The sequence below is a fragment of the Micromesistius poutassou genome (genome assembly GCF_964030765.1).
Source record: "Micromesistius poutassou genome assembly, chromosome: 20".
Taxonomy (NCBI): Eukaryota; Metazoa; Chordata; class Actinopteri; order Gadiformes; family Gadidae; genus Micromesistius; species Micromesistius poutassou.
In genome coordinates, this window is record NC_140290.1 from 7,690,765 (window position 1) to 7,718,223 (window position 27,459).

The 27,459-nt window shown below is 45.1% G+C and overlaps 1 protein-coding gene across 1 annotated transcript in view; it reads left to right on the top strand.

Annotated features, from left to right (window-relative positions):
- Window positions 1–27,459, top strand: part of csmd3b (CUB and Sushi multiple domains 3b) — a gene marked incomplete at both ends in the record, with an annotated part of 306,229 nt that overhangs the window by 256,818 nt on the left and 21,952 nt on the right. Inside the window, 16 exons of the mRNA XM_084484831.1 lie at window positions 1,571–1,689; window positions 2,773–2,848; window positions 3,450–3,566; window positions 6,523–6,636; window positions 7,573–7,668; window positions 8,373–8,576; window positions 9,674–9,798; window positions 11,185–11,281; window positions 13,348–13,452; window positions 14,096–14,214; window positions 14,912–14,981; window positions 15,820–15,936; window positions 16,613–16,822; window positions 17,213–17,401; window positions 18,322–18,499; window positions 22,275–22,420. Of these exons, the coding sequence (XP_084340957.1) occupies window positions 1,571–1,689; window positions 2,773–2,848; window positions 3,450–3,566; window positions 6,523–6,636; window positions 7,573–7,668; window positions 8,373–8,576; window positions 9,674–9,798; window positions 11,185–11,281; window positions 13,348–13,452; window positions 14,096–14,214; window positions 14,912–14,981; window positions 15,820–15,936; window positions 16,613–16,822; window positions 17,213–17,401; window positions 18,322–18,499; window positions 22,275–22,420 (2,082 nt within the window). The remainder of the gene's footprint in view (window positions 1–1,570; window positions 1,690–2,772; window positions 2,849–3,449; window positions 3,567–6,522; window positions 6,637–7,572; window positions 7,669–8,372; window positions 8,577–9,673; window positions 9,799–11,184; window positions 11,282–13,347; window positions 13,453–14,095; window positions 14,215–14,911; window positions 14,982–15,819; window positions 15,937–16,612; window positions 16,823–17,212; window positions 17,402–18,321; window positions 18,500–22,274; window positions 22,421–27,459) is intronic.

Genomic DNA, 27,459 nt, shown 5'->3' on the forward strand with positions numbered 1-27,459 from the left:
CCATTTAACACTTAAAAGCAGAGCACCTGTGCATCTTTTTCATTTTTATTAATTTATTTATTTGGGCTCAGATTTGAATTGGTAGGATGTGGAGCCAGGATAGTCAAGTGGTTTTGTTTTTTTCTTATTTTGCCAGCCAGAAGGTTCTGGCTTCAAACCCAAAGCATTATGGGGGTTGTTGATGCGAGATGTCATAACCCTAGAGGCGCTAATGTGTCTGAGATTTACCGTCGTCCCTCTGGATTTAAGCATCTGCTAAACGACTCGGTAGCGACTCTAAAGAGGCAGAGTATGCTCAATTACTGAGAGGGATGTTTGCTTTGTTGCCATGTAACTTGACTTTAAGTATCACCGGTTGATTGATTGACAAGGCAGCCATCTGCAATGTCAAAACTCACTCGCACCAATCATCTTCAACCTTAACATTTGAACCAGCCAATTACAAGGCAGTTTGACTGTACTCGTTCAAATCAGTATTAAAGTGAGAGCCCAGAGAAAAAAGATAACTGATGGAATTATACCCAAATTGTTGTTTGATGGGAAATTGTGGCACCCAATTTTCCCTTAAACAGGCAATCATACAACAATGACACAAACAGATACCATGCCCAGCCATTACAAATCGACATTGTGCTTATCGCCAAGCTTGAGAGATCCTTGAGGTTTAAATTAGCATTTATGTGCTGTTACTCTGGCAAAATAATTTACAAATATCTTTTACACGTATTTCCCTCTTCAGTGTAAAGGAGACAATTGAGGGTAATTTCTTTATAGTTTTTACAGAAACAGTGTGACTGCAATGATGCTATTACAATACACAAGGGTTAAGCATTGGAATGCTGAATCTGCTCTCTTAGCAAAAGTGGGGTGTGTGCCATACAAGGCATATTTGAGATAATGTTTTCCTTGGTATGGTAAGTCCTCCTTTTATACTTTATTCAACTAATGACTACTCTTTGGAAGTCGGACATGACCCCCTTTGTTCATTGTATATATCCTACGCATTAGCCGCCTCAATGAAGTGTAAATGCGTCGGGGGGGGAAGTAAGCCGATTCTCTGGTTGTAAATGTGCGTTATTAAATACACCGCTTGACATCAGCAGTTTACTGCTCTCGCAGAGTACCACCCCGCCCCCTCCCCCACCCCCATCCAGAAAACGAAAGAGAAAAAAAAAGTCTACATTTGAATCTGTGTGACAAGAAAAGTTGTTTGGAATCGGGCCAAACTCTTAATGTTCACAGTTCACAGAGCATATAAAGCTTTTGGGCTAGGGGGCTGTCAGGGTGAGGCGGTGGGGGCAGGGGGGGGGGGTTACCCTGGGCGGGTGCCATCTCTTCCTGCTAAGGACAGCTAAGTCAAGTAGACTATTAGAAAGGCCGAGTTAATGTCTGCTGCCTCATTGATTATGGTTCAGAAGAGATATTTATTATTAAAATCGCCCTCGTTTTATTATGCATGTTTCCTGTTTAACCTTCTCCTCCGATGATCTCTCTCTCGGTCTCTCTCGGTCTCTCTCTCTCTCTCTCTCTCTCTCTCTCTCTCTCTCTCTCTCTCTCTCTCTCTCCACAGCCAAGTTGAGGGAGTCTTGCTTTGACCCTGGCGTGGTGCTGAACGGCACCAGACTGGGTTCAGATTATAAACTGGGCTCCACCGTCACCTTCTACTGTGAAGCTGGGTACATCTTACAGGTACAAAAACAATAACAATACAAATTCCCCATTCAGCAATGAAGTTATACCCCAAAAAGTGCAAAAATCATTTAAGTGTATACAAATTCACAAAGAAAATTCTCCAACGCTTCTTTCTATTTTGGGGCACTTAAAAGCGTTTGCTTATTTTCTTTGTGAATTTGTATACACTTAAATGATTTTTGCACTTTTTGGGGTATAACTTCATTGCTGAATAATGTAATGTAAAGTGACTTAATGTAAGTCACTTTGGACAGAAGAGTCTGCTAAATCAATGTAATTTAATGTTATGTACTCTCAGTCGGCTTCAATCAAACATCTTATGTCTTCTTAAAGAGATTTTTCTTACTTACTACTCACTTAACATTTAGGACATTCTTTCACTAGTTTTGTTGAGACTTATGGTCACTAGTGTAGTCACCGATGCGTGGCCTGGTACATACAAGGAGTAGACCCATTTTGGTATTATGTGCGACACCTGTGTTTGTCCTTTCTGAAAAGGGTCTGAAAAGCAACACAAAATAAATGCTATATGAGGACCATCCATGGAAGACGGCTGTCCCCATACATATTATTAGATATTATTTTGTCACCTTCTACTGTGAAACTATATATATGCATATATTAAAAGTTTGAAGTTTGCATCCTTTTGCATCATACTTGCATCATAAAGAGGTAGAATTTAATCTATTTTAAAGTTATCAAAATTGTAATTCAATTTGATAACTTTCCCAATGCTCAATACAGCGATGCACACTGTTATAGATTTTACAGCACTATGAGGAACTTCTTCTTATAAAGACCAAGCAAGGCCTTGTAAAAAACGAAATTAATCTCAGCTGGACTTGTTCAGACCAGCGGGACATGGCAATGCACTTAACATTGAGTAAAATGTATTCTGAAACATGGAAATGAGGTTAAAGGAAATCGCTGAATTGTCTTTTTCAAATTAATTTTGAAAAGCAGTGGTAGACATTTTCTGGCTTGGGATTTCCCTGATTGCTGGAGATTATGGCACATGAGAGAGGAGGTTGTGATGATGGATGTTCATATTAAACACAGTGTTATCCCTCTTTCTGTTAGGGTTATTCCACCCTCACCTGCAGCATGGGAGACGACGGAAGACCGGGGTGGAACAGGGCCTTACCCAGTTGTCAAGGTAACACACACACACACACACACACACACACACACACACACACACACACACACACACACACACACACACACACACTCACACACATACAACAGCCACACAAATACACACATCATACACACACAAAAGCACAGACAATACATGAAAAAACCTAGAGGAATGAGGAGAGGCCTAACCTTTTCATCGCTGTAACAATACAGGTACATACACAGTGGGAGACAGCCCATCAGTGAAGAGAACCTATGATTAGCTCCTCCACCGTGGAAACAATCTCACACTAGTCCTATAGTACACACAGCACACACACACACACACACACACACACACACACACACACACACTCTTTCACACGCGGGCACGCAGGCAAGCAGCCATACACAACACAGGCACGCACATACTCACCCACACACACACGCACACACACACACACATAGACAGAGACATACATTACAGTGTTTGTGGCATTATAAATCGTAGAATCTCAGTGTGTATAGATTTTTGTGCATCTGTGTGTGTGTGTGTGTGTGTGTGTGTGTGTGTGTGTGTGTGTGTGTGTGTGTGTGTGTGTGTGTGTGTGTGTGTGTGTGTGTGTGTGTGTGTCCAGCGCCCTGCGGCAGCCGCTCTACAGGATCAGAGGGAACCGTTCTCTCGCCCAACTTCCCCCGGAACTACACGGCCGGACACGCCTGCGTCTACTCCATCTCAGTCCCCCGGGAGTTCGGTACGACCTCACACACACACGCACACACACACACACACACGCACACACGCACGCACGCACACACACACACACACACACACACACGCACACACACACACACACACACACACACACACACACACGTACACACACGGCACAGAGCACTCTCTCACACACACACACACACACTCAGACTACAACAGCCTCCCGTGGTCTTAACCCGGGTCATGCGTTAGGCGGCGGAGCATCTTTTGATGGAGCTCTGCACAAAGGAGACCACCTTCTCTGAAGATGTGTGGCGGCGTTTTCTCTGATTGATTGCCGCATCCAGCAGTTGTCTGTAATTCCGGCAGCACCCGGGCGAAAAAACCCTTCATCGATCAAAGCACCCGCCCTCCCATCCCCCCTAAGACTTTCTATCATTCTGTTATTGTGTAATCAATAAAGTGGCTCTGTATTAATTCCATTAGTCTACACTACAGAACTCCATCCTAGAGAGAGACATTTTTTCATTAGATATAGCTACGTGTAGCCGTGTGCCAAACTACCATTCGGGTCGAGATGATGAATAATGAAATTAAATATTTCAGTTCTAATTTTCTTTTTCCCAAGGACACCTTTGGGTCCTTGGGTCCCTGAGTCACGGGAGTCCACAGAAAAAACCTGAAAGAAAAGGCTTCAGGGGATGTATCTGTATCATGTAATAACTATGTGGAATTCCTGATCACTTATTGGATCCTGGTGGCTCTTTTCTAATCGCCATGACGCCCCGGAATGAGCCTGTGATCATCATGATCGCCGCTGGTAATAAAGAACGGGGGGTTGAACGCATGAATATTGTAAAAGGAGAAGTTCCGACAATGTGTCACTTTGACAAAATGGGATTCTCTCGTCGCCTTTGAGGTAGTGAATACTGATTATCTGAATATATTTGGGTTAGCGACACCACGGAGAGTAATTCACCTCTGTCCGGCGAATTTGCGAATGTGGACTCATTATGCCTGCTCAAAGGAAACCCATACTAATATAAAGTTTAGCAATATAGAGCGATAAAGCTATTAGTATTGTGCGTAAATTGGTGGTTGATGGGACAAATTGGTGTGTCACGCATAAAAAACTTCACAATGGCGTTTTTTGCATTCTCTCTGGTTTTTGCAAACTTACTTTTCCCATGAACTGTCAATGAGTGTGATTGGGTGATGAATAAACCATCAGGGTTCCCTTTTTAGCCAATCAGCCGTCGCTTTAAATCTGTCAAGCAATCAAATGTTGCCGTCTGTTTGAATCTGCATCAGAGTCTTTTAACGTGTCAGAGTGGAGTTAGAGCCTGGTGAGGCTTACAGGTTCACGACCGTAATGAAAGGCAGTAAGCACGCACACGCGCACACACTCGCACGCACACACTGGGCACAGGGAGACTGCAGTGCCCCGGCGCTGCAACTTTATAACGATGTAATCCATAGTCGTACACGATGTCACATATGGAATCATTTATGAACCTTTCCAGTACAAAGAGAGGGAGAGAGGGAGAAAAAAAGACAAAAAAAAAAAGGACAATATAAGGACCCCTCTGATCTCATGGTTTTGTGTTCCTATCCTGGTCTCTCATACGTGTTTATGTTTTTCATGCACCTTTTAAGTCCACAGCGTGTGTGTGTGAGTGTGTGTGTGTGTGTGGGTGCTCTTGCATTTCATCAATGTGCGTGTGTGTGTCTGTCAGGGAAATCGACTGCAATGTTTTAACAGTGTGTCAGCTAATGCCTGGCAAGCAAACTCTGCCTAGTGTGTGTGTTTGTGTGAATGTGTGTGTGTGTGTGTGTGTGTGTGTGTATGCACCTATGTGCCTCTCTGTGAGTATGCGTGTGAGAGTATGTGTCTGTTAGTGCATGCATGTATGTGCATCCGTATCTGTGTGTGTGTGTGTGTGTGTGTGTGAGTGCGTGTCTGTGTATTTGCGTGTGTGTAGGCATCCATGACTGCATGTGTGGGTGTGTGTGTATGTGTCCCTTGTGTTGACTTTACTAGCAGAATAGACTGCACGGAGGCAAATCACTTGCCTTCAGATTCCTTAAAGTTTATACATGAGGAATGCTTTTAACAATTTCTGCTGACACGCAGAATAGCATCCGTCTCCGTCTCTGCCCCCCGGTAGAAACTGCTCCTCACTTATCACACACACACACACACACACACACACACACACACACACACACACACGTGCACACACTAACACGCTCAGTGTGCAAGCAATCCTTCCTGCTTAGGGCCCTCTTTAGAAAGACACTTAATCCTAGCAGAGCTGACCTGTCTGAATGGTATTTTATTCATCCTAAAGCGCACACTCCTCTCTCACGGCCTGCCAGAAAACACACACTTTTTGTGACGTTCCCCTCCATTGATTGTGCCTCTCTTGTATTGTTTTCAAAAATTGCATTGGAAGGGACGTAACAAAAGGGAAATATTTACAGAAAACGTGAGGATCAATCTTCAGGGACACGGTTTATTAATGATACACTGGTGAAGTCAGCCGTACTCATAAGATCTGCGTTTAAATATTACGTTCTCGATTGCATAGTGCGGTGTTGTCAGTCGTCAAACACAGTGGGTGTTGTGCGTTGAAGCGTTATCGTTGCTTGTAAAACAGGCTAATATATCTTAGGTCTTAACAGTCTAATGAGCTTCCCGTTAGCATGATCCGGTGTTCCCTTTTCTTCCCCTCACTTTCCCTCAAGTGTCATCGTTCTTTAATTTCGTGCCAATGTTTGGCTTCAAAAGAGTTTCACACAGAAGGTTAATTCCCAATTAAAACGATGAGACCTACAGTTTAAATAGAGCTCCTTCATTTAGATGCCAGCGATGAACAGTGGAAGTGTGTTATAATGACGATGATTATTATTAGTAGTGTTAACAGCACATGCAGTGGTACAGTACCACTCCTTTACTTCCTTTGTCTCTTGTCTTTCCCCGCTCTCTCCAGTTCTCTTTGGCCAGTTTGTGATGTTCCAGACGTCCCTGAACGATGTGGTGGATATCTACGATGGGCCGTCCCAGCAGAACACCCTGCTGTCTTCTCTGTCTGGCTCCCACTCTGGTAAGATGGATGGGTGTGTGCAAGGACTGATGGATGAATGGATGATGAGTGGTGGATGGTGAGCGATGGATAGGTGATGAGTGGTGGATAGTGAGCGATGGATGGGTGATGAGTGGTGGATGGTGAGCAATGGATGGCTGGATGGCTGGATAGACGAATGATCGGATTGATTTATGGATAGATTCATGAATGTAGAATCCATAATTAGGATTTCTGCATTTGGTCTGAGACATTCTTAGTTACATTATAATTATTTTATTAAGTTTATGGATTATTTATGAGAAATTATTTAAGTTAATATACACATGAATCAATGTATTTAATACTTACCTTGATGTAGACTGTAGTACCTTTTGTTACGTACCTAGTACTCACCTGCATGTGTGTAATGTAATGACGTAGCCACTCCCTCTTGACGTGCCTCTGGCGCGAATGTGTAGACCAATTGGCCCATTGACAGAGACTGGAGCAGGTTAGAGGGCGGAGAAGGAACAGTTTTCCAACCGCATACTCACAGACTTGAATGCTTGCATATTGTTTAGTTAAACCGTATCTTGTAATCCTTTATTTGCACTTCTGGAAAGTCAACCGGACTGTTGGAATAAATGTGCAACTTGAATTCTACTCTCTGTGCGTGCTTCTCTGGAATATGTGTTGGGAGTACTCTGCATCTACCTCATGGCTAAAAAGTTTTTTGGAATAGCCACTTCTGATTGAATGGATGGATGATAGAGGTATATTATCATTAATGAAAGGATGAATGGATGGCTGTATGAATAAATGAATGGATCGATTAATAGATGGATGGATGATAGATGGATTAATGCATGGACGGATATGAATGATCGATTCATGAATATTCCGTCAGATGTGAGTGTGCAGTTCTTAACCGATGGCACTGTTTCCTTTGTGTTTCCTCCTGCCTCCTGCTCCCAGGTGAGTCCCTGCCCCTGAGCACTGGGAACCAGATCACCATCAAGTTCACCACGGTGGGCCCGGAGACCGCCAAAGGGTTCCACTTCGTCTACCAAGGTCAGAACAATGATATTAGGATGTCCCAATGGTCCTTCTGGTACCTGTTTTATTGTTGTACTGTAATATTTTTTATTTACATATTTGCATTTATGCATTTGCTCTTTTCCTACTTTGTACTGCAACTGATGTACAACAATTTCCCTTGGGATAAATCAAGTGATATCTTTTCTTATACTAAAACACCAAAAAAGACTTGGAGCATATAAACACGCATAGAATCACAGCAAATTACTATTGACAGCTAGAGGTCCCTGGCTTGTCGGTACACTCTTCCACAAGCCAGCTGTGCTCTTTGTCAGTCTGTCCTTGCTGGTGTACGTTCCCATTTACAGTCTTTTAGAAAGTGAAACTACTACGCTGCCTTCAAATTAGGCTCCTCCAATTTTGGTGTCCTGCAGCCTCACTTCTTAGTCCCTTTCGTTAATTATTATGAGCTGTCACCTTATTTTTTTTCTTATATTGTGTTTTTGCAGGAGCAGACAATTGCGATGAGGGCATTTATAAAAAGTTACACATTTACTCTATTTCAGACAAAAAAAGAACCCTATGTATATATATATATATATATATATATATATATGTCATTTTTTATGAGGTGGATTTTCTACATGTCACTAGTAGAAAAGTGAACCCCCCTCTTCTGACACGCCCTAACCCCTCTCTCACCCACCGCCCTCCTCCCCTTACCCCCCGCCCTGCAGCCGTGCCGCGGACCAGCTCCACCCAGTGCAGCTCGGTGCCGGAGCCCCGCTTCGGCCGCCGCCTGGGGAACGACTTTGCGGTGGGCTCGGCGGTCCAGTTCGAGTGCAACCCCGGCTACGTGCTGCACGGCTCCAGCGCCATCCGCTGCGAGAGTGTGCCCGAAAACCTGGCCCAGTGGAACGACACGCTGCCCACCTGCGTCGGTGAGTCACACACACACACACACACACACACACACACACACCGGGACTCGTAGGGCGAGGGTCCGGAGCGCTCTGTCTGTCTCCAGGACGGAGTGTGTGTGGTGACATGAATTAGGCTTTAGTTGATTCATCAAAGGCTTTTGGAGGAGCGGTTGGACACTTGCTGTCTTAAAGATATTCAGGTATGCAGCCTTGGTGTTAATAATGGACAGGGTGGCAGGACCGCTTGGTGTGCAGAGTGGCAGGACCGCTTGGTGTGGAAACGGTGCGTGGATTACATCAAAAGGACCGGAGGATGGGCGCGTATGAGATGAGATAGCCGAGAGATGGGGCTGGTAAACAGAGCTGGACTCAGACAATGAGATGGGGTCACCGCTTAGGATGGAGCATAAAAGACAAAGGCCCGGTCAGCGATTGACGAGGCAGGGACACACAAGCTGATTGAAGTGTTGATCAAAAAACCCAGGGTTGTTCTCGTATTAATAATTAAGCCAGACAAATAAGACGGCTCTCGCTTCATAAACGCTTCGAGTGAAGGTAGTGCACGGTGAGTTTTGATCACTTCTATCCATCTACGACCTTTCAATATTTCCTTCATTGGTGCTGAGGCTGTCATTGATCCGCGGGGATGGATTTACAGGAGGCGGTGACCTCGGTTTATACGGGGCAGCAGCATTGAGAGCTGATGAACACTGATCATTAAACCCACTAACAGAGCCATTAATAGGAGAGCAATGGGGAGGGCCGTATCAGAGTGAGACGTGGTGTTAGTCGTACCCAGGTTGAACACTATGCTAGTGGGGGTAAGGCCTGTCTGTCTTCAGGGGGAAGAGTGTCCGTCGTACCCAGGTTGCACACAATGCTAGTGGGGAAAGGCCTGGCTGTTTCCAGGGGGAAGAGAGTTTGTCCTACCTAGGTTGAACACTTTTCTAGTGGGGGAAGGACTGTCTCTAGAGGTCCCTTGTCTCCGTACGCTCTTGATGGTGGTAAGTGACTTGTGATGTAACTATGTGACACACTCTATCTCTCTCTCTCTTTGGCTCTCTCCCTCGCTCCCCACTCCCCGTCTTGATGTCTCTCCACCTCTCTCTCTCTAGTCCCGTGTGGAGGTGTGTTGGCCCTGCGTCGGGGGACCATCCTGTCCCCGGGCTACCCGGAGCCCTATGACAACAACCAGAACTGTGTGTGGAAGGTGTCTGTGCCCGAAGGGGCTGGCATTCAGGTAACTCCCAGCCACACCTCCCCCCTGGGCTGGTGGACGAGGCATGGATGCACGGATGTATGGACGGATGGCTGTGTAACGGTAGTATTAGTAAGTGGCAGCGTAGCGTAGTATTAGGATTGTGACGCCCAGACGAAAGGTTCTGGGTTTGATTCCCTTGAGCAGGAGGCTCTAAATCCCTTCTTCGTCCTTAATGAGCAGAGAAGTCAACTTGGGTAAACGATTCTGCTAAATCACAGAATGGTAAATAGTATTAAGTGTTGAGTAGTTTTTCCTCTAGCGTAGCCTTCAGTAGGTTTTTAATTAAGCAATCTTACACGAGATGGTGTTCTTGAATGTCATTATTGGTACGCGAAGCACAGCCGTAGGAACGAGGCGCTTGCGCCAAGTTCCGAAGTCCTGTGCTTCAAGTACCAACGATGACATTCAAGAATGCCATTGAGTGTAAGATTGCGATTCAATAACACAAACCATCTTCATTATCAACAATATTGTAAACTATTTTCATATTGTGGGTTAATTCTGCCCGAGTTCATCTCCATCAGAAAATAGTTCCTATAGTAACGATAGCCGACTCTTGGTCAGTTGAACGTTGTTATGGAAACTAGGCTTATGAAAGTACTTTTGGCTAGTTAGCGATACTTTCTGTAATTAGGCACTCTCTTTTTGTCCATTCTTTCACCAGGCATTTAAACACGCTTGAGAATGGGAATTGACCAATCGGAGTGCTTGCTTAAACTTGCGTGTTATTGAATTAAGAAATAATAGCAGATGCACAAAAGTGATCATTGTGATCTATTTACAAGGGGTTTGTGTTGAGCTCTATCCATTGATTTTTATCAATGGCATTATAACGTTTTCACATTTCTTCTGAGATAAGAAATAATAAGTAGCTAAGAAATTGGCTTATGTCTTACTTAATGCTAGGTACACAAAGCGCAGTGGTTTGTCCCAGTATTGTGTTCAGTTTCCAGAGTTATAATTTGCTTGGTTAAGTTCATTAGCTTCAGGCTAAAGTGTGTGTGATCTGGCAAACAAAACCTGTGTTTGTCTGTTTATAATTGTCTCATCCAACTGATCCAATTGAACTCATCCAAACTTTAACTTTCTTTTTTCTTTACTTCAGTGAAAATGTGTGGACATAATTGAATCCCAATCATAGCATAGCATAGAATAAACAACAAACAAACAAACAAACAAACAAACATGAACATAAAGATAATGGGAAGAAAATAACGTACCTTTACAAGTGCAGAAAACTTGCATAATATTAAGATGACATAGCCTAGCATTTACTTGCACATGAGCTTAACATAACAGGAGGAATATTTCTGGCATTCCATGAACTAAGTACAACAGTTGTGTAAAGGTCCTGTACTCTTTCAGATCCAGGTGGTGAGCTTCGCTACGGAGCACAACTGGGACTCGCTGGACTTCTACGACGGAGCCGACAACCACGCGCCGCGGCTAGGAAGCTACTCTGGTAACCCAGGAAAATTCATTAATAGATGAATCAATAAATCAATAAATAAGTGGGGGTTTCAACGGTTACAAAATGAAATTAGAGTCGCTATTACTCAAGAGTTTTATAATTCATGAATTACGTCTCGCCTGGGATTTCGCAAAATTTTCAGGCAGGACGATATCAGCACCGAAATTGTTTATATTAATTATACATGGAATCGTATTTCAAAGTTCTGGCCACTAGTCGCATTGATCTTAATCATCATCACTCAACATTGCCTGTGCTACTTTCCCATCGTCGCTGCTTATGTTTCTGATGGGGGTTTTATCGCGGTGGGTCACGATGCTCCCTGCTGAGGTGTTAACCTGTTGATGGGAGAACACAATTAGTGGTGGAACAGTTTAGCGGGGCTTTATCAGCAGGCGACCAGTCACACACCCACTGACACCTGCCCGCCAAGCATGCACACACACACACACACACACACACACAAGCACACACACACACACACACACACACACACACACACACACACACACACACACACTCATACACACACTCATACACACACTCATACACATACACACCACACACACCCATGAACCCACAGACACACACACACACACACACACACACACACACACACACACACACACACACCAATGAGCGAAGAAACACACACATACACACACCCCCACCCATGGTCACACGCACACACACACACACACACACACACACACACACACACACACACACACACACCCATGAGCACACGCACACAAAAAGACACACACAGACATAGAAACAGATTCAGTGCCAGACACACAGCAGGGATGCTGTGTGGAGACGCCTGTAAACGGTTCTCTTCCAGACGGTTGTACGTGTCCAGAAAAACTCCCACACATATTCATATAATCACCTGAATTAATCACAAAGCCGTCAGTGTTCAAATGACACACACAAATCATCATCATTGAGTCCAAAAATTAACATACGAAAAAATGTATGAAAACATACACACATTTATAGAAATCTCTGAAGTAATCTTAATTAAGTGTCCTCTCGATATTGAAAACGCACACACATAAGAAATAGTCATTCAATCCGAACAAGATGTGGAGAATAAAAAATGCCAATTAATATGGAGCCTATGGAACCGGAATACACAAACTGAATAATGAGAGTGAGGAAATGAATAACAACGTGTCATCACATCGCCACGGGAACACAGAGTCCCATCCCGGCCCGTTACATAAGCCCGACCGGTGTCAGTCACGCAACAAAAGTATGAATTTGCACGCCACATGTCAGCCACCTTTGTGGAGAAGATCACCCGCACATTACTCACTGCCAGGGAGGATTATGGGAACACAGCGGGGGACTCTCGCTGATAAAGGGCTTGCGGAAGTGGGGGGTCTGATGTTTCATCACACGGGGAAATGGCTAGCGCGGGGCCCTCCTGTCACTCATGGTCTTCATCCTCGGAGGGTGACGACGATGGCGATGGTGGTGGTGCTGATGATGGCGTTAAAAAGCTGCTGATGCACTCGGCACTCGGAACTGACGGCAGAGTGCACTTTTATTACAATGACTAAGAAGGAGAAGCAACAGACAAGTGATTCGTAATAGCTTTAAACCAAATGGAATGATAAACATGCTTTCTTTTTTTTTCTTGAATACTTTTATCTACCTTTCATACAATATTTTGGAATAACTTTCTCCCATATTTTCTCTCTTCTTTCTCTTCTTTCTTTTCTAAACTCCATTTTTGTCCCTCGTTCCTTCTTTCTTTCCTTCTCCCTTTTCTTCCTTTCTTTCTTTTGTTCTCCCTTTCTGTATCTCCTTCCTTTCTATCATTCTTCCCGACTCGTCTCCCTTTCTCTCTCTCCTCCCTCCTCTCTGTTCTCCCTTACTGTCAAACTTTCTTTCTCCCTCTCCCTCTCCCTCTGTCTATTGTTCTTTCTTTCTTTCTTCCTCTCCCTCTCTTTCCTCTCCCTCATTCGTGTTCTTTCCTCTGTTCCTCCTTCCTCCTCTCCTCTCCTCCCTTCCTCCCTCCCCCCCTCCTCCCTCCTCTCTGGCCCCAGGCACCACCATCCCCCCCCTGCTCAACAGCACGTCCAACGACCTCTACCTGAGCTTCAGCTCCGACATCAGTGTGTCTGCCGCTGGCTTCCACCTGGAATACACCGGTACCTGCTCTGCCTCCCCGCCTCCACCCCCCCCCCCCCGTAACCGTGTTGTTTAGAGACACAACGCAAAGAATTGAATGCAATTAAACTTTATTGACAGGGCGGGTTTCGGTTCATAACAGCACTACAAAAGTGCGTAACGAGGGAACCGACCGTAGCAGGAAATTAGTTTGAAATCACCGGGAACAATCGGAATCAGAGATTATTTTTTTGGCAATTAAAGCAATTAAAGTCGCTTAACAAGGGAAGAAACACAGCAGGAACAATCATTTAGTTTATAAGGCACAGTAAACAACGAGTACAGAGGTATACCTGAGAGGTACAAACAAACAAAGACAATCACGCATCGAGCGATTTCGACGGAGGCTCAACTAAAGAGGTGCGTTTTAAGACGCTGTTAAAAATGTATTAACGGCCCCATAAAACACACCTCTATACTTTAGCCTCTGCTAGTTAAGAATAGTCGATCCTCGGACTACGGCCTATCTGTTGTTCCTCGGCACGTCTCTGTCTCCCGTCCCCATGGACGGTTTTCTGGGAGGGCTGTGTGTGTGTCTGTGTGTGTGTGCTCTGACCGTGTGTGTGTGTGTGTGTGTGTGTGTGTGTCGTGGTGTGTGTTGCTGACCCTTTGACCTCCCCCCAGCCATCGGCCTGGAGACCTGCCCTGAGCCCCAGACCCCCAACTATGGGCTCCGCCACGGGGACCGCCACATGGTGGGGGACGTGGTGCAGTTCTCCTGCGAACACGGATACTCCCTTCAGGTGATACACTGCACCGTGACCGCATGGAGGCTAGGCTATAGTAGGCTAGGCTAGTGGGCCGGGTTAGGCTGGACTATGCTTGGCTAGGCTGGACCAGGCTAGTAGGCCATGCTAGGCTGGACGAGGCTAGGCTGGGCTGGATTTCAGTAGACTAGACTGGACTTGACTGTACTGAACTAGACTATGCTCAACAAGACTAGACTGGATTGGGCTGGACTAGGCTCGGCTAGGCTGTACTAGACTGGAGGCTGGAGAAGAATGGAGTAGACTGGACTCCAGTAGACCAGACTGGACTAGACTAAAGCACTAAGATTAGACTAGAATAGCCTGTATTCCATTGGACTGAACGAAACGCATAAACCAACCTAAGCTAAGGTAAAAGTGCACACTGAAACATGACCTTTATGCTTTGGTTGAACTATTGTACCCCCTGTCCCATTATCTCCTGTTCTGCAATTGACTCCTACGAATATAAATCCTATTCCACTGGCCCTGTTCTCTGATTCATACGGCCACTCCACTCGGCTCTCTCACATACATTCATAATGGAATATGTATGCAGACAGGAGTGAGTGTACAGCATAATGGTCTCTTTGGTCATTTATATCTATAGGAGTGTGTTGGGTGAAAACGGATCCTGGGGATGTAGATGGTCATGAGGCTTAAGTTGTGTGTGTGTGTGTGTGTTGTCTGTTAGGGCCACGCCCACATTACCTGCATGCCCGGACCTGTGAGGAGATGGAACTACCCGGTACCACTGTGCATTGGTAGGTAGCCGCACACACGCACACACACGCACACACACAAAAACACACACAACAGAAGGACACACACAGGCACACACACACACACACACACACACGCACAAACACACACACACTCACACTTTTATAAATACACTTATTACACATCATAAATATGTAATGAGTTGTATGGGTGTGTGTATGTCTGTCTGTCTGTCTGTCTGTGCGTATGTTCACACCAAAACGACACACATAAAGAAAGCAGAAGTACACGAGCCATCCACACAGGTACAACTCCACAGTCCTCACACACATTTAATTAAACAACGCATGAGGCACATCGGCATTCAAACTGCTTTCTCCTCTCAAACGCATTTCACCCCGGTCCTCCCAGGGGTTGGCGCGGGGCTGTTTAGCGGTGTAAATGACCCATCACATCCCAAGAATAAATAGAAAGCAGCGGTGAAAAGCCCGGGGCCCTGGGGCGCTGCCGCGTGCAGCGCCGTCTGCTTGATAATGTCGTGGAGTCCAACCGGCCTGTGCTCAGGAGGAGGACCGCAGAACTGGTTTCCCCAATGTTCCTGTTCCACATTGGCCACAAGTGGATTATTCGCCGCATACCATACGGGCGTCTGCTACTCCCTTAGTTTACACCCGGTTTTGTATCCACAGTGATTCAGACTGATGTCAGTCAATTGTAGATAATATACCTCTCGCTTATCTGCTGTTCATTAAGTGCTAAATATTCCACTTTCTCTCTAACTCTCTCTCGTTCTCCCCCTCTATGTTTATCTACGTGTGTGTGTGTCTCTGTGTGTACCTACATGTGTGTGTGTGTGTGTGTGTGTGTGTGCGTGTGCAGCCCAATGCGGTGGCTCCATGACAGACGTGAGCGGAGTGATCCTGAGTCCCGGTTACCCTGGCAACTACCCCAGTGGCTTAGACTGCTCCTGGTCGGTCACCCTGCCGGTGGGCTTTGGTAAGGGAGCACACTCGCTACTCCTCACCCGTCCATCCGTCTGTCCATCGCGACTTGACAACTTTGGATGACATGGGTTAGGGAGGCGAGAGAGAGGGCGGGACTTTCAGTGGCATGGGTTAAGAGGCGAGAGAGAAGGCTTTCAGTGGCATAGGTTTAGGGAGATATCCGCTAAAAGAATTGTCAAACTCCTTGGTGAAACTCTGTATTCCTCCTCCTTGTCTGCGTTGCTGTTATTCTTCCTCCTGCTCCGGGGACTGTTGACTGACGTACAGCTCAGAAATTGCGCCGCAGTAGACCAGGATGATGCTACAATCTACAAATCAGGATCCGCTCTCAGCCTAGTATAAATGTCATTATTCTCCCTTCCAATCCCTCCTAGCTAGGAGGGATTGGAAGGGAGAATAATGACAAACATATAGTTCCTCTGTTTGTTCACGTAATCACTCAACTGAGTCCCCAGCTCAGCGGGTTATCTGTGGGTCATTTTCTGTTAGTGTTTATGATTGAAATACAGCGGCTGAGGAGAGAGACAATCATAAGTGGCTCATGTGAATCATATCGATGTTAGATTTAATTGACCTCTGGAGGATCCCCGCCAGTGAACCAATTCATAGATTGGTTGGTTTGCTTGTTGTTGTTATTTATCCATTCTATTGGTGCTGCCTTCCTCCAGGGATCCATCTCCAGTTCCTCAACTTCTCCACAGAAGCGATCCACGACTACCTCGAGATCCGCAGTGGCAACATGGAGACCGGCTCTGTGATTGACAGGTTCAGCGGACCAATCATCCCCAAGTCTCTGTTTAGCACCACCCACCAAACCAGCTTCTTCTTCCACAGCGATTACTCACAAAACAAGCCGGGTTTCCACATCACGTACCAGGGTAATTATTCTCAGTGCTATTTTTAACGCATGTTTTTAACACGGTTCTTATATGATGGTTCATATCTGTGCTTTTAGCTGACAATTTGCCCATGTGAACATTGTAGTTCTATGTTCATGTGCTTATGTTGTCATGCCTCAATTTACCCTTGAGGATGGAGTATCTCATCTCTCCATCCATCTGTCTGTCGGTGTATCTGTGTATCTGTCTGTCTCTCAATCTATTCATAAAATGTTTCTGATGTTGCCCCTTTTGGCTATTACTTTCCTCTTTTCCATATTGTTGCATGGAACGTGTATTCCTATGCCCTGACTGATGACTGGATGATGTTAGAGTACCTTCTGACATTTCAAATTTCATTCATTATCCCAATTTTCCCATTCCTCCCAGCCTACCAGCTGCAGAGCTGCCCCGACCCGCGGCCCTTCCGGAACGGGATTGTTATCGGGACGGACTTCAGCGTGGGCATGACGGTGTCCTTCGAGTGCCTGCCGGGGTACTCCCTGATCGGGGAGGCCTCGCTCACCTGCCTGCACGGGATTAGCCGCACGTGGAACCACCCGCTGCCCCGCTGCGAAGGTCTGGGATTGATAGATAGACAGATTGGAACTTTAAAATTGCACTTCCAACAGTAGAAAACATGCAAACTAAATGCAAAATGCTAAAAATATAATGCAAGGATATATAGTTAGTCATATCCATGGGATATCAAAACACTCTGTGCCTGCACAAGAGGAGCAGAAATGGTGTGAAAATGTATGTATGAAATAATATGAAAAGAAAGTTAAAAAAACAATGTCGTGGAGAGGATGCCGTCTCTTACAGCGCCAGATGTCTTGGCTACCTACTGTAGAAAAATGACAGACTACTTGTGTCATTTAACGGCACAATCTAGGAGTTAGGGTGTTTAATACGCAGCCCAAAGGTTCTGGGTTCCAACCGCAATGTCTGCAGTCTACCTGTGGGCAGCCTGAAACAACACAGACACATAGCCCTTTCAAACATGTAACGTAGTGAATGGTCTCATTAATTAGTCCTATTCAGAAAGGGCGGGGTTCAAAATATCTAGTACTGCGCCGTGAGATATTTGGATGATTGCGGCACACAAGACAGTAAAATAGGGCTATTATTTTTATAAAGCGTTTGTTCATGAAGCCAATTAGTAGAGTAGCGGGCGTCCTTGAGCAAGAGGCCTCACATCCGCTTGTTAATTACCTGCGTCTTAACTCATTCACCTCGCTGGGAGGCCATCTCAAATCACTGCAGGGTCGCTTTGGAGAAAGGTGTGAGAGGAATCATTATGACTGAATAATAATGCAGCCCGATGCGATTTATATTATCATATGGCACACACACCTCCACCCACGGGCACCCCACAGAGTCTGCCTCTGCGTCACCTCGTACAGCTGCAGCTCAGAGACCTCCACGCGGTGGGGGGGGTTATCTTAAAGGGCCAGCGTCCCATTGCTTGTGTGTCTCACCGTGTCCTTCCCCCACAGCTCTGTGTGGGGGGAACATCACGTCTCTGAACGGGACCATCTACTCCCCGGGACACCCCGAGGAGTACCCCAACTTCCAGGACTGTGTGTGGAGCGTCCGGGTGCCCCCTGGACACGGCATCTACATCAACTTCACCGTGCTCAGCACCGAGCCCATCTACGACTACATCACCGTCTGGTAGGTGGTGTTATACACTATATATGTAGCTCTCTATATATATATATAGAGATATAGATATACATGCTATTCTGATGTACTCATATCTATATACAATAACATCACCGTCTGGTAGCTGGTGTTATACACTCTATATATATATATATATATATATATATATATATATACATGATATTCTGATGTACTCATATCTATGTACGATCACATGACCATCTGGTAGCTGGTGTTATACTCTATACACTATATACTGTAGATACTGTTCTGATGTACTCATATCTATATACAATAACATCACCATCTTGTAGATGGCTATGACACACACCCTCACACAACCACATGCAGGATGTACTGCTCCTCCTAACCCATTTTTCAGGAACTACCACCCATTTCGCTGAACTCCTGCAGTATTTGTTACCATGAATACGGACAGCCCCAAAATCACTTTATTTGACCTTTTCTTTAAATATGTGCTATAAAGATACTTTTGTATGAATATTTATTCATATTATTTTTTTTCATCTCATAGGTGGATTTATATAAAGAATTACATTTAGTCTTTAAGCATACAATGTAGAATAGCTGCCCACTGGTGAACAACCACGTTTAGACAACTCAACAACTCGGTGCAGAGAAGCTCTGGGAATTAGGAAGCGCAGAGGTTAGTCAAGAGATGTGTCAGGAGAGGATCATATAGTTCTATTCAAAGTACATACATATACACATACAGCACACATGCATACACACTCACTGACACACAGTTCTGTTTCACACACAACCACACATGCAGGAAGTGCCTGCTCCTTGACCCCCTTTTCACAAACAACCACTAATTGGCTGAACTCCTGCAATTTATTTTACCATGACTACTGACAGCCCAAAAAACACATTTCCTTTTTAAATAATCTTTGTTCCTACTTTCACCTTCTCTCTTAATTTAGATTTCCCTTTGTGTCTCCCTCTCCCCTTCACCAAAGTTTGCTTTTTTCGTAGTTATACACTCACACCGTTCACCTTATAGAAACAAATCGAAACTAATTGAGTTCTGCATAATCTCAATTTGTTTTCGGCCTGCCCGTGCATAATATACACCATACTTGTCTCATACTTGCTGTTCTTGCAAAGCCGATAACGCACATCAGAAGTGATGGTGTGTGATTGTTGTGCTTGCGAATGTGGCTGTTCCCACGGCGATAAGCCCAGATGGCCGCAGTGTGTCCATACAGCCCTCGGCTCCCCTGCAGCCCTCAGACGGGCGAATTACCCGGCTAATGCGATGTGTGTCAAGGCCCGGGAAAATACGATGACTTTTCCCAAATCGTTGTTCTTTTTGTTTGTCTTTCGTTTTTTCCTCTTTTTTTTTGTCATTTTGCATGCGTGTGTCGTGCTTGTCTGTGGTCGCCGTGGCGTCCTACCGTGCCGTGTGTGTTCGGTTCCCCCCCACTGCCGTCCCGGTAGCACCAGACGAGTAGGGAGCTGTAGACAGCTGTGTGCTGCCCACCCACCGCGGCTACACTGGATTGGTCATGGAGGACATCCACCCTCCCCCGCCCCACCACCCCACCCACGCAACCACCCCACCAACCCAACTCCCTGTTGGGAGAGCACGTCATGTACCTGGCCTGAATCCATCTGGAACATTCTACCAACTGAATTCCCTTGTTTGTCTCTCTCTCTCTCTCTCTCTCTCTATCTATCTCTCTCTCTCTCTATCTATCTATCTATTTATCTATCTCTCTCTCTCTCGTTTCCCTCATGGCGTTCTCCCCTCTCTCTATATCATATGTGTGTCCTTCTCTCCCATTCTCTCTTAACTTACCATCATTTATTAAACACAACTATTTCTATCATATGTCTCTCACTCGATATCTTTATTTTCTCTCTCTTTTTTCTCTTTCTCTTTCTCTTGTTATACTGTATTTCTCTCATCAAAGCTCTCTCTTCATGTGTCTCTCTCATCCTCCCCCTCTCTCTCTGTCTGTCTTTGTATGTGCCTGTCTGTCCCTCTTTCTGTCTTCTGTTTTCCATCTGTCTATCCGTCTCACTATTTCACTGTCTCTCACTGTCTCACTCTTGAAACACCCCCCCCCCCTCTCTTTTCCTTATCTCTATCACCATCCCTCTGTCAGACACACAGACACACACATAAAGACACAGACACACACACACACAGACACATACACAAACACGCAAGTAGACACACACAAACACACACACACACATACCAAGACCTACATGCACAGACACACACACATGAAGACACAGACACACTCACACACACACACACACACATAGACACATACACAGACACACAAATAGACACACGCACAAACACACACACATACCAAGACCTACACGCACAGACAGACACACACACACACACACACACACAAACACACACAGTATACATCTGGTGACAGTGGTGGACAAAGGCGAGCCCTGTGTGAGCACTGGGTGTGGGAGGTAGAGGTGTGAATTTCTCTGCGGCCCGTCCTCTGCTACTCACTTGACAGCTAGTCTGCTAATTGGTCTCCCACTGGCAGCCATAATAAGGCCGAGGGGGTTTCAGTGTAAATGTGATAATAGCATATGTCCATTTACACTGCTCTGTCTCAATGTGTGGCTGCGCTACAGGGATTAGAAAGAGCCACAAAATCCAACATTTATGTCAGTCGTATGCAGCTATTGCTCAGACATTTGCTGGACAACGCAAAAACTAACTCTAAGCGCCATGGAAGTGTGTTTTGATTTCAGCTGATTCCTTTGATAAATGAACAGCAACTTTATAGAGTAAAGTGACTAATATCATTTCATTGTTGGTACTGTTGTGTACGCGGATTAAACCTTTCATACTATTAATGCTAATGGTATTCTTATATGCTAACTATGCTAAGTGTGTTTATAGAGCCTGTGCTTTATTAGTGTAATGAATGAGGCTATAGTAGCGTTGTGGCACGAGGAGGAAATGGCAAGAATATTGCTGATCCTCTTTTTGCCTTATATCAAGGATACATGAATCTGGTGATGATGACTAAATAATCATAGTCACTGATAATAACTGATATACATTGGTGATATTAAATATAGACTGGTGATATGAAATCTGTGATGAACTTGAGTCTTTTGTGTTTAACTGTTAAACTCATCGTGTTATGAAGTACTTAAAACGTTAATCATAATCGTCCCAGATATTTGGTGTACCTATTATTATTTTTTTACCAACACAAAATGTTTCATGTTAGACAATAGCACTGCTGCTATGAAACCAGCAATAATGTCTCATGATATATATGGTTTAAAGATTGAAAAGGTTAGAAAATACATTTAAGTGTGGATAATTCACTTAAAAATCCTACTTCATCGAATGATTGTCGTTTCTTCTGTTTGTTCTGAGACTTCTTGGTGACTAAATAAAAAGAACATCTTTTTGTAGAAGTGATAAGTAGCCAAGGCGAGGTATTAGAGGCCTGGTGCATTGTCAACAAAAGAAAATCTTACTTGACAATCTTCTCAAATCTTGGGATTTATAGATGGAGCCTTATTTTAAGACTTGGAAATGGGTTGGTACAGCTACCCTGTATCTGTTGCTCTTTAGAAACTTGGTTGTGTTCCGCACTGTGAATAACACTGTGAATAACATTATTCTGCTCTGATATTAATTATGTGCTTTTTGTTGTTCTCAACCTTGAGCTTTTGGAGAAAAAAAATATGCTTTTACCGAACGAGTCAAACGTCAAATGTGCCCTCCACATGCCTCTTTGTTTGTTGTTTATCGCAGGGATGGTCCGGACCAGTCCTCCCCCCAGATTGGCCAGTTCAGCGGGAACACAGCGCTGGAGTCTGTCTACTCCACCTCCAACATCATCCTCATCAAGTTCCACTCAGACTTCTCTGGGGCCGGCTTCTTTGTTCTGAGCTACCACGGTGAGTGTCCTTCTAGTCGGTAGGGGCCTCTCTGTGCTCAGCCACCATGTAGGTTTGCTCTTGTTAGGGAAACAAAAGCTAGCCTTCCTTGTCCTTAGTTACCACAGTAAGTCAGCTGTTTTCGTTGCTGTTTGCTGTTCAAACCAGGTCTGTCTTTGTCATTAGATGCCCTGATAAGCCATCAACTATGTGAGATTAGCAAGAGACAGCTTCCTTTTCCTTAGCTAACTTATTGTATTGCCGTTGCTGTTAGCATGAAGCGATTACTCTGTCCTGAGTTACCATGATAAGCCGGAGGTGTTGTTAGCAGGACCTGCCCTTGTTTGTCCTGAGTTACCATGTGCGCCGATGTCGGCGTTGCCATGACCACACACTGGCCATTTCCTAGGCGGAGTCGATCAGCGAGGAAACAACTCCCAAGTCAACTCAGAGCTGGATTGTAACGGCGAGCTAAAGCAAAGTGCAAAGATTTAAATGAGGGGCTCCTACCGTAATAAGTGGAAGCACCATATTTAAGCGGGACAACTCATTTGAGTGGGATCAACTCAGCTGAAATCTCTCTGCCTCCCCTAACCTCGGGGCCTTGGCACTCCGCTCAGAGCCTACTCTACTGCCAGGCCCTCGGTGAGAGGCTCAGGTATTGTTGTTGGTAATTGCAGCGGTACGGCGATAGCATCGATCTGTTTAGCAGGAACACTTTATTTGTATTGTGTGTGGCAACTCTCCAGCGCAGCACTGGCTGCAGGTGCAATCTGATGTCCCCGCGGTGAATGCCTCTAATTTACAGCCCCTCTTTCTCTTTGAAACATTCAAGGCCTCAGACTGAGTCGTCTGTTTTTCCCCACAACACGTCCCGAGAGTCTTAGAACGGCTTCCATTAGTGCACATGCTCATATCTTCCTAGTTCGAGAGAATCTTTCACTTGTCTTTTGATGGGCATATTTCCATCCACTGGAGCTTGCGTTGGTTTTTGGGTGTACCTTGGCACAATGAGTGGAAGGCATCAGCAGAGCTTGGTGAAGGACGCTCGGATCACAGATGGCGTTTAAATCCCGCAGTCTTTATCCACTTGCCGAAATTTTGTTGAAAACAAAATGGAGATGTTCAAGGAGACACAACATTGGTACAAGCGTAATAGCAAACAAACTGAAATAAAACCACCACAGTCTAGCAATTCAAATCTGGCGAATTACTTATTAGCACTGTTGAAATACAACATCAGCAAACAACAAAGAACAAATGTACAAATGGTCAACAAAGGCTTGTTAAATTGATGTGTCAAGAATTATGGTTTCTTAATCACGTCCCTACAGGTAACTTTTAATAGCTCAGCAGACCCACTCGGCTAATCCAGCTCACTCTAATTAGCGTGTCTTTCACCTGGAACTTCTACAGTATTAATCCTCTCTCAGTCAGTGGTTTTCCTCAGTTACAGATCCCTTTAATTCTCTGGTAGTTGACAGACTGAAAGGAACAATTATCTCAGTGCCTGCCTGCTCTTTTTTAAATGAAGAAAAGACTTTGTTATTCATGTCAGTATTTTTTTTTTGAGTAGGCATCAACCTGTTAAACACAGCCATTAAATCATCTGCCAACTCATTAAACATAGTGACAGCTTCTTGGCTAACAGTGGCTAATAATTGCTGTTAATAGTTCTGAATGGCTATCTTCTACTGGTTATGGTGTTTGACTGCCAGCAGAAAGTTCTGGGTTCAAACCCAAAGGGCTTGCTGTCAACCTGTTCCCTTCCTTCTCGTTAGTGGCATGTATCTGAATAAAGTGCACCGGGAGCCTCATTGGATGTAAAAGTCAATCGTCATAAGCTACTGGTGAAACGAGTAGAGCCTACGGCTTCTTCTTCGGTCCCATGGTGGGTAAAAGCTCTCAGTCACATGCGTGTGTGTGTATGTGTGTGCGGCTCTCCGCTAGTGTGCCACCATGCGGGTGATCCGTCAACAAGGATTAAAATCATAATGAAAGGCCTTCATAAAGGAGGTAACAGGAGGGTCATACCGATTTTCAGGCACGTCCACCATTTCTCTGGGGCCTTCTTTATGACTTACCAGTTTATTAGAAGCGGGAGCACGTGGGGTAGGGAATAGAATATGCTGATAACGGATCTTCCTATCGATAGTTTAGACATGTTTCATTCCAGGGGCTGATCTGCCCTTTTATTTGGATATCGAACGCGGGTGAAACCAATATGAGGGCTCTCTCCAGCAGAACTAGCAGGATTAGTTTTTATTCAGTGCAGACTGCTTAAGCCGCCCGCATCCGCGGCCAGCAGAGTGTCAATAAAGGGGATAAATCTTGGTACAGGAGACGAGAACATGACGTGCTTTATTTTTTATGGAGTACACCCCAGTCCCCCGCTGCACACATCTGTGCACTGCTGTGGGCTGCCTTTTTATTATTTCCTCGGAAGAGGCATGGGGTTTCTTTCAGGGTGAAGTGTGAGATGGATACTATAGTGAGCAGAGCTTCCTCGAGGCTTCAGGATTTTGTGCTGAAAGCTTCGTAAGTTTCCAAAAAAAGTTCATTTTTTTCCCATCGCAGTCTTATTCGTCATGTATATATATATATGTGTCCTTACTTTCAAGTGGAACTTGATTCAAAAACCTTAACTGAAAATCTGTAATATCCAAGCCATATCAGGCCATTCCCCTCGGGCTTGCTTCCTTTCACACCGAAGCCTTCAAGGAACAGCGTGAGGAAGAAAGACCTTCTCCTCTCTTAGAGAAAATGGCAAGGAAACATGAGGTGGAGGGAACCAGCCATCTGCAGTTGTGCTCGCAACCGTACTGGCCAGGGTATAGCACTGCTGGATAGCCTAGCTGTGATGGAAGTAGTTCACTGTGTGCCAAAATATTCAGGAATCTTTGATCCCCAATGTTCACACTATACATGAAGGCAACCTTGAGTAATGGTATCCTCCACCTGCTCCTAAAGGACACGTCAAAAACAGGACTTTGGATGAAAGTCCACCAAATGAAAGAAAGATTGAGTGGGTGGAATCCCTATTTCCTCATCAGCTGTTCAGTCTGATCCCTTGACGAGGGACGAGAACCTTTTGCTCCATCGCGTCACCGCGGCCAGAGCATCCCTCGACAGAGTGCAACACAGGTGATCCACCTTTCCAGTTGAGCGTAAAGCAGCAGCCTCTCAGCGACTAGTAAACCGCAACGCAGGATCTTCACCGACACTCGACACGGTCCTCAAGGGGGGACTGCCACTGGTGGAGCTTTAAGCAGGTTTTTGAAAAGCAATAAATTACAGTTAATTAAGTACACAACACAAACTCATGAGTCAAACAGTAGCACTGCCATGAGTGGGTGTGTTAAAGGCAGGTATGTATCGCTTTTTAGTATGGCCGGTAACCCCGGGTTGCAGGGAAAAACTTATTGGGGAGGGTTGGATCTGATCTGAGTTGTTTGTATTAACTCCAGATGTACTCCTCTTTTGTTCGGCGCTCCCTTAAAAAACAAAACGATTTCTGCTCCTGCAGTCAGCGCCAGAGGATCTATAGTCCGCAATCGATTCCCTGAATGTAGCGCGAGTAAAACGCATAGTGCTGCTCATCCCGGGAGAGGCTCCTCGCATGGTTAGGGGGTTTGCTCAAAATCGAAAGATACTACCTTTGACCACGATGCACCTGCACTATTGAGCATTCAGAGGTTCTACAGCAAGTGCATTGTGTCTACGGCTCTTCAAACAGAACCTCATGAAGTGGTTCTTTAATGAATCGTGTGGATATTTCAGCGTTGTTCCTGTACATGCTCTATTTGAGAGTGTCGACATCCATGAACAACATGCCCAACTCTGACCTGCTCATCAATGAATAGCTCACCGTTACCTATAGGGTCACGACCTGTGGTTTCCATGCGCCATCTTGGGATTACCGGGATTACGGGCTGGCGTGTTGACGGCGGGGGGGGGTGCCCTAGGATGTTCATGTTTAATAGACATGTTTCATTTCGCTTCTTCTAATTATGATTAGTGGGAATTAAGGGCACCACTAGTGGGCGCCCCCAACACATTTTGGCGCCCTAGGTCGCCTATGGCAATCGCCGGCCCTGGTATTCAGCCAGGGACAGGCAGCCGAAAATGGGGTCGTCTGGTCACCCTGTGATATGTGATGTAGGCTATGATAGGTATTTTGCAAATCACACGCTATAAATATGATAGAGAAGCAGAAACAGGGGCAGTAAATTCATTTTAATACGTTGAAGAAACAATGAATATATGATTAGGCTATATATAAATATACACATAGCCTACATAAACTATATATATATATATATGCACATAAAAGTGGTTGTATGAGCTAAAACCCCTGAAAGAGGACTGTTTTGCAGAGCTTCTTTCTCGTGCTCCCTTTCTGCAGTTCAAGAGAGGCGAGTTTGGCAATGTGGTGCAGCCTTAACTTGTGAAACACAGACACAACCAATGACAACAAGTCTGGTTGTTGATGCCAAAACGTGTCTCCTCCTGAAAAGTAATCCTCCAGGCCCTGTTTGCGATGGTCCGCCGATTTGAGCAGAAATATGCTGCACAGTGCTCTGGCATCTTGTGTCTTCTGCTGCTACGCAACTTAAAGTATGACCGGTCCAAGATGGCGGCCGCATTTCTTGCGTTCAAGCAGCCAATGCGGTGTCTACTATTTATAATGTCTATGGTTTAAGGTATTCATCCTAGATGGCCCAGAGACAGCGCTTGCTAACCACGTGATTGATGCTGTGAGAGAGACACGTGGTGTGAGCGCTTCTCAAATACTGTACGCATCTCTCAAATTTGGGGAGAATGGGGAGCCATGCATCCATCCAAATGCATCCTTATTCTCACAGACATGCACACATTAATCTAGCACACACACATTGTCAGTCATTGGAGAGCACATGCACACACACATACACACACACACACACGTATATAAACTAGCGGGGGGAGGGGGGAGGGGGTTTTGATATGCATGAGAGCGGCAGATATTATTGGAAGGTCTCATTCTCATAGTCAATTTAATCCTGACTTATGGCCCTCTC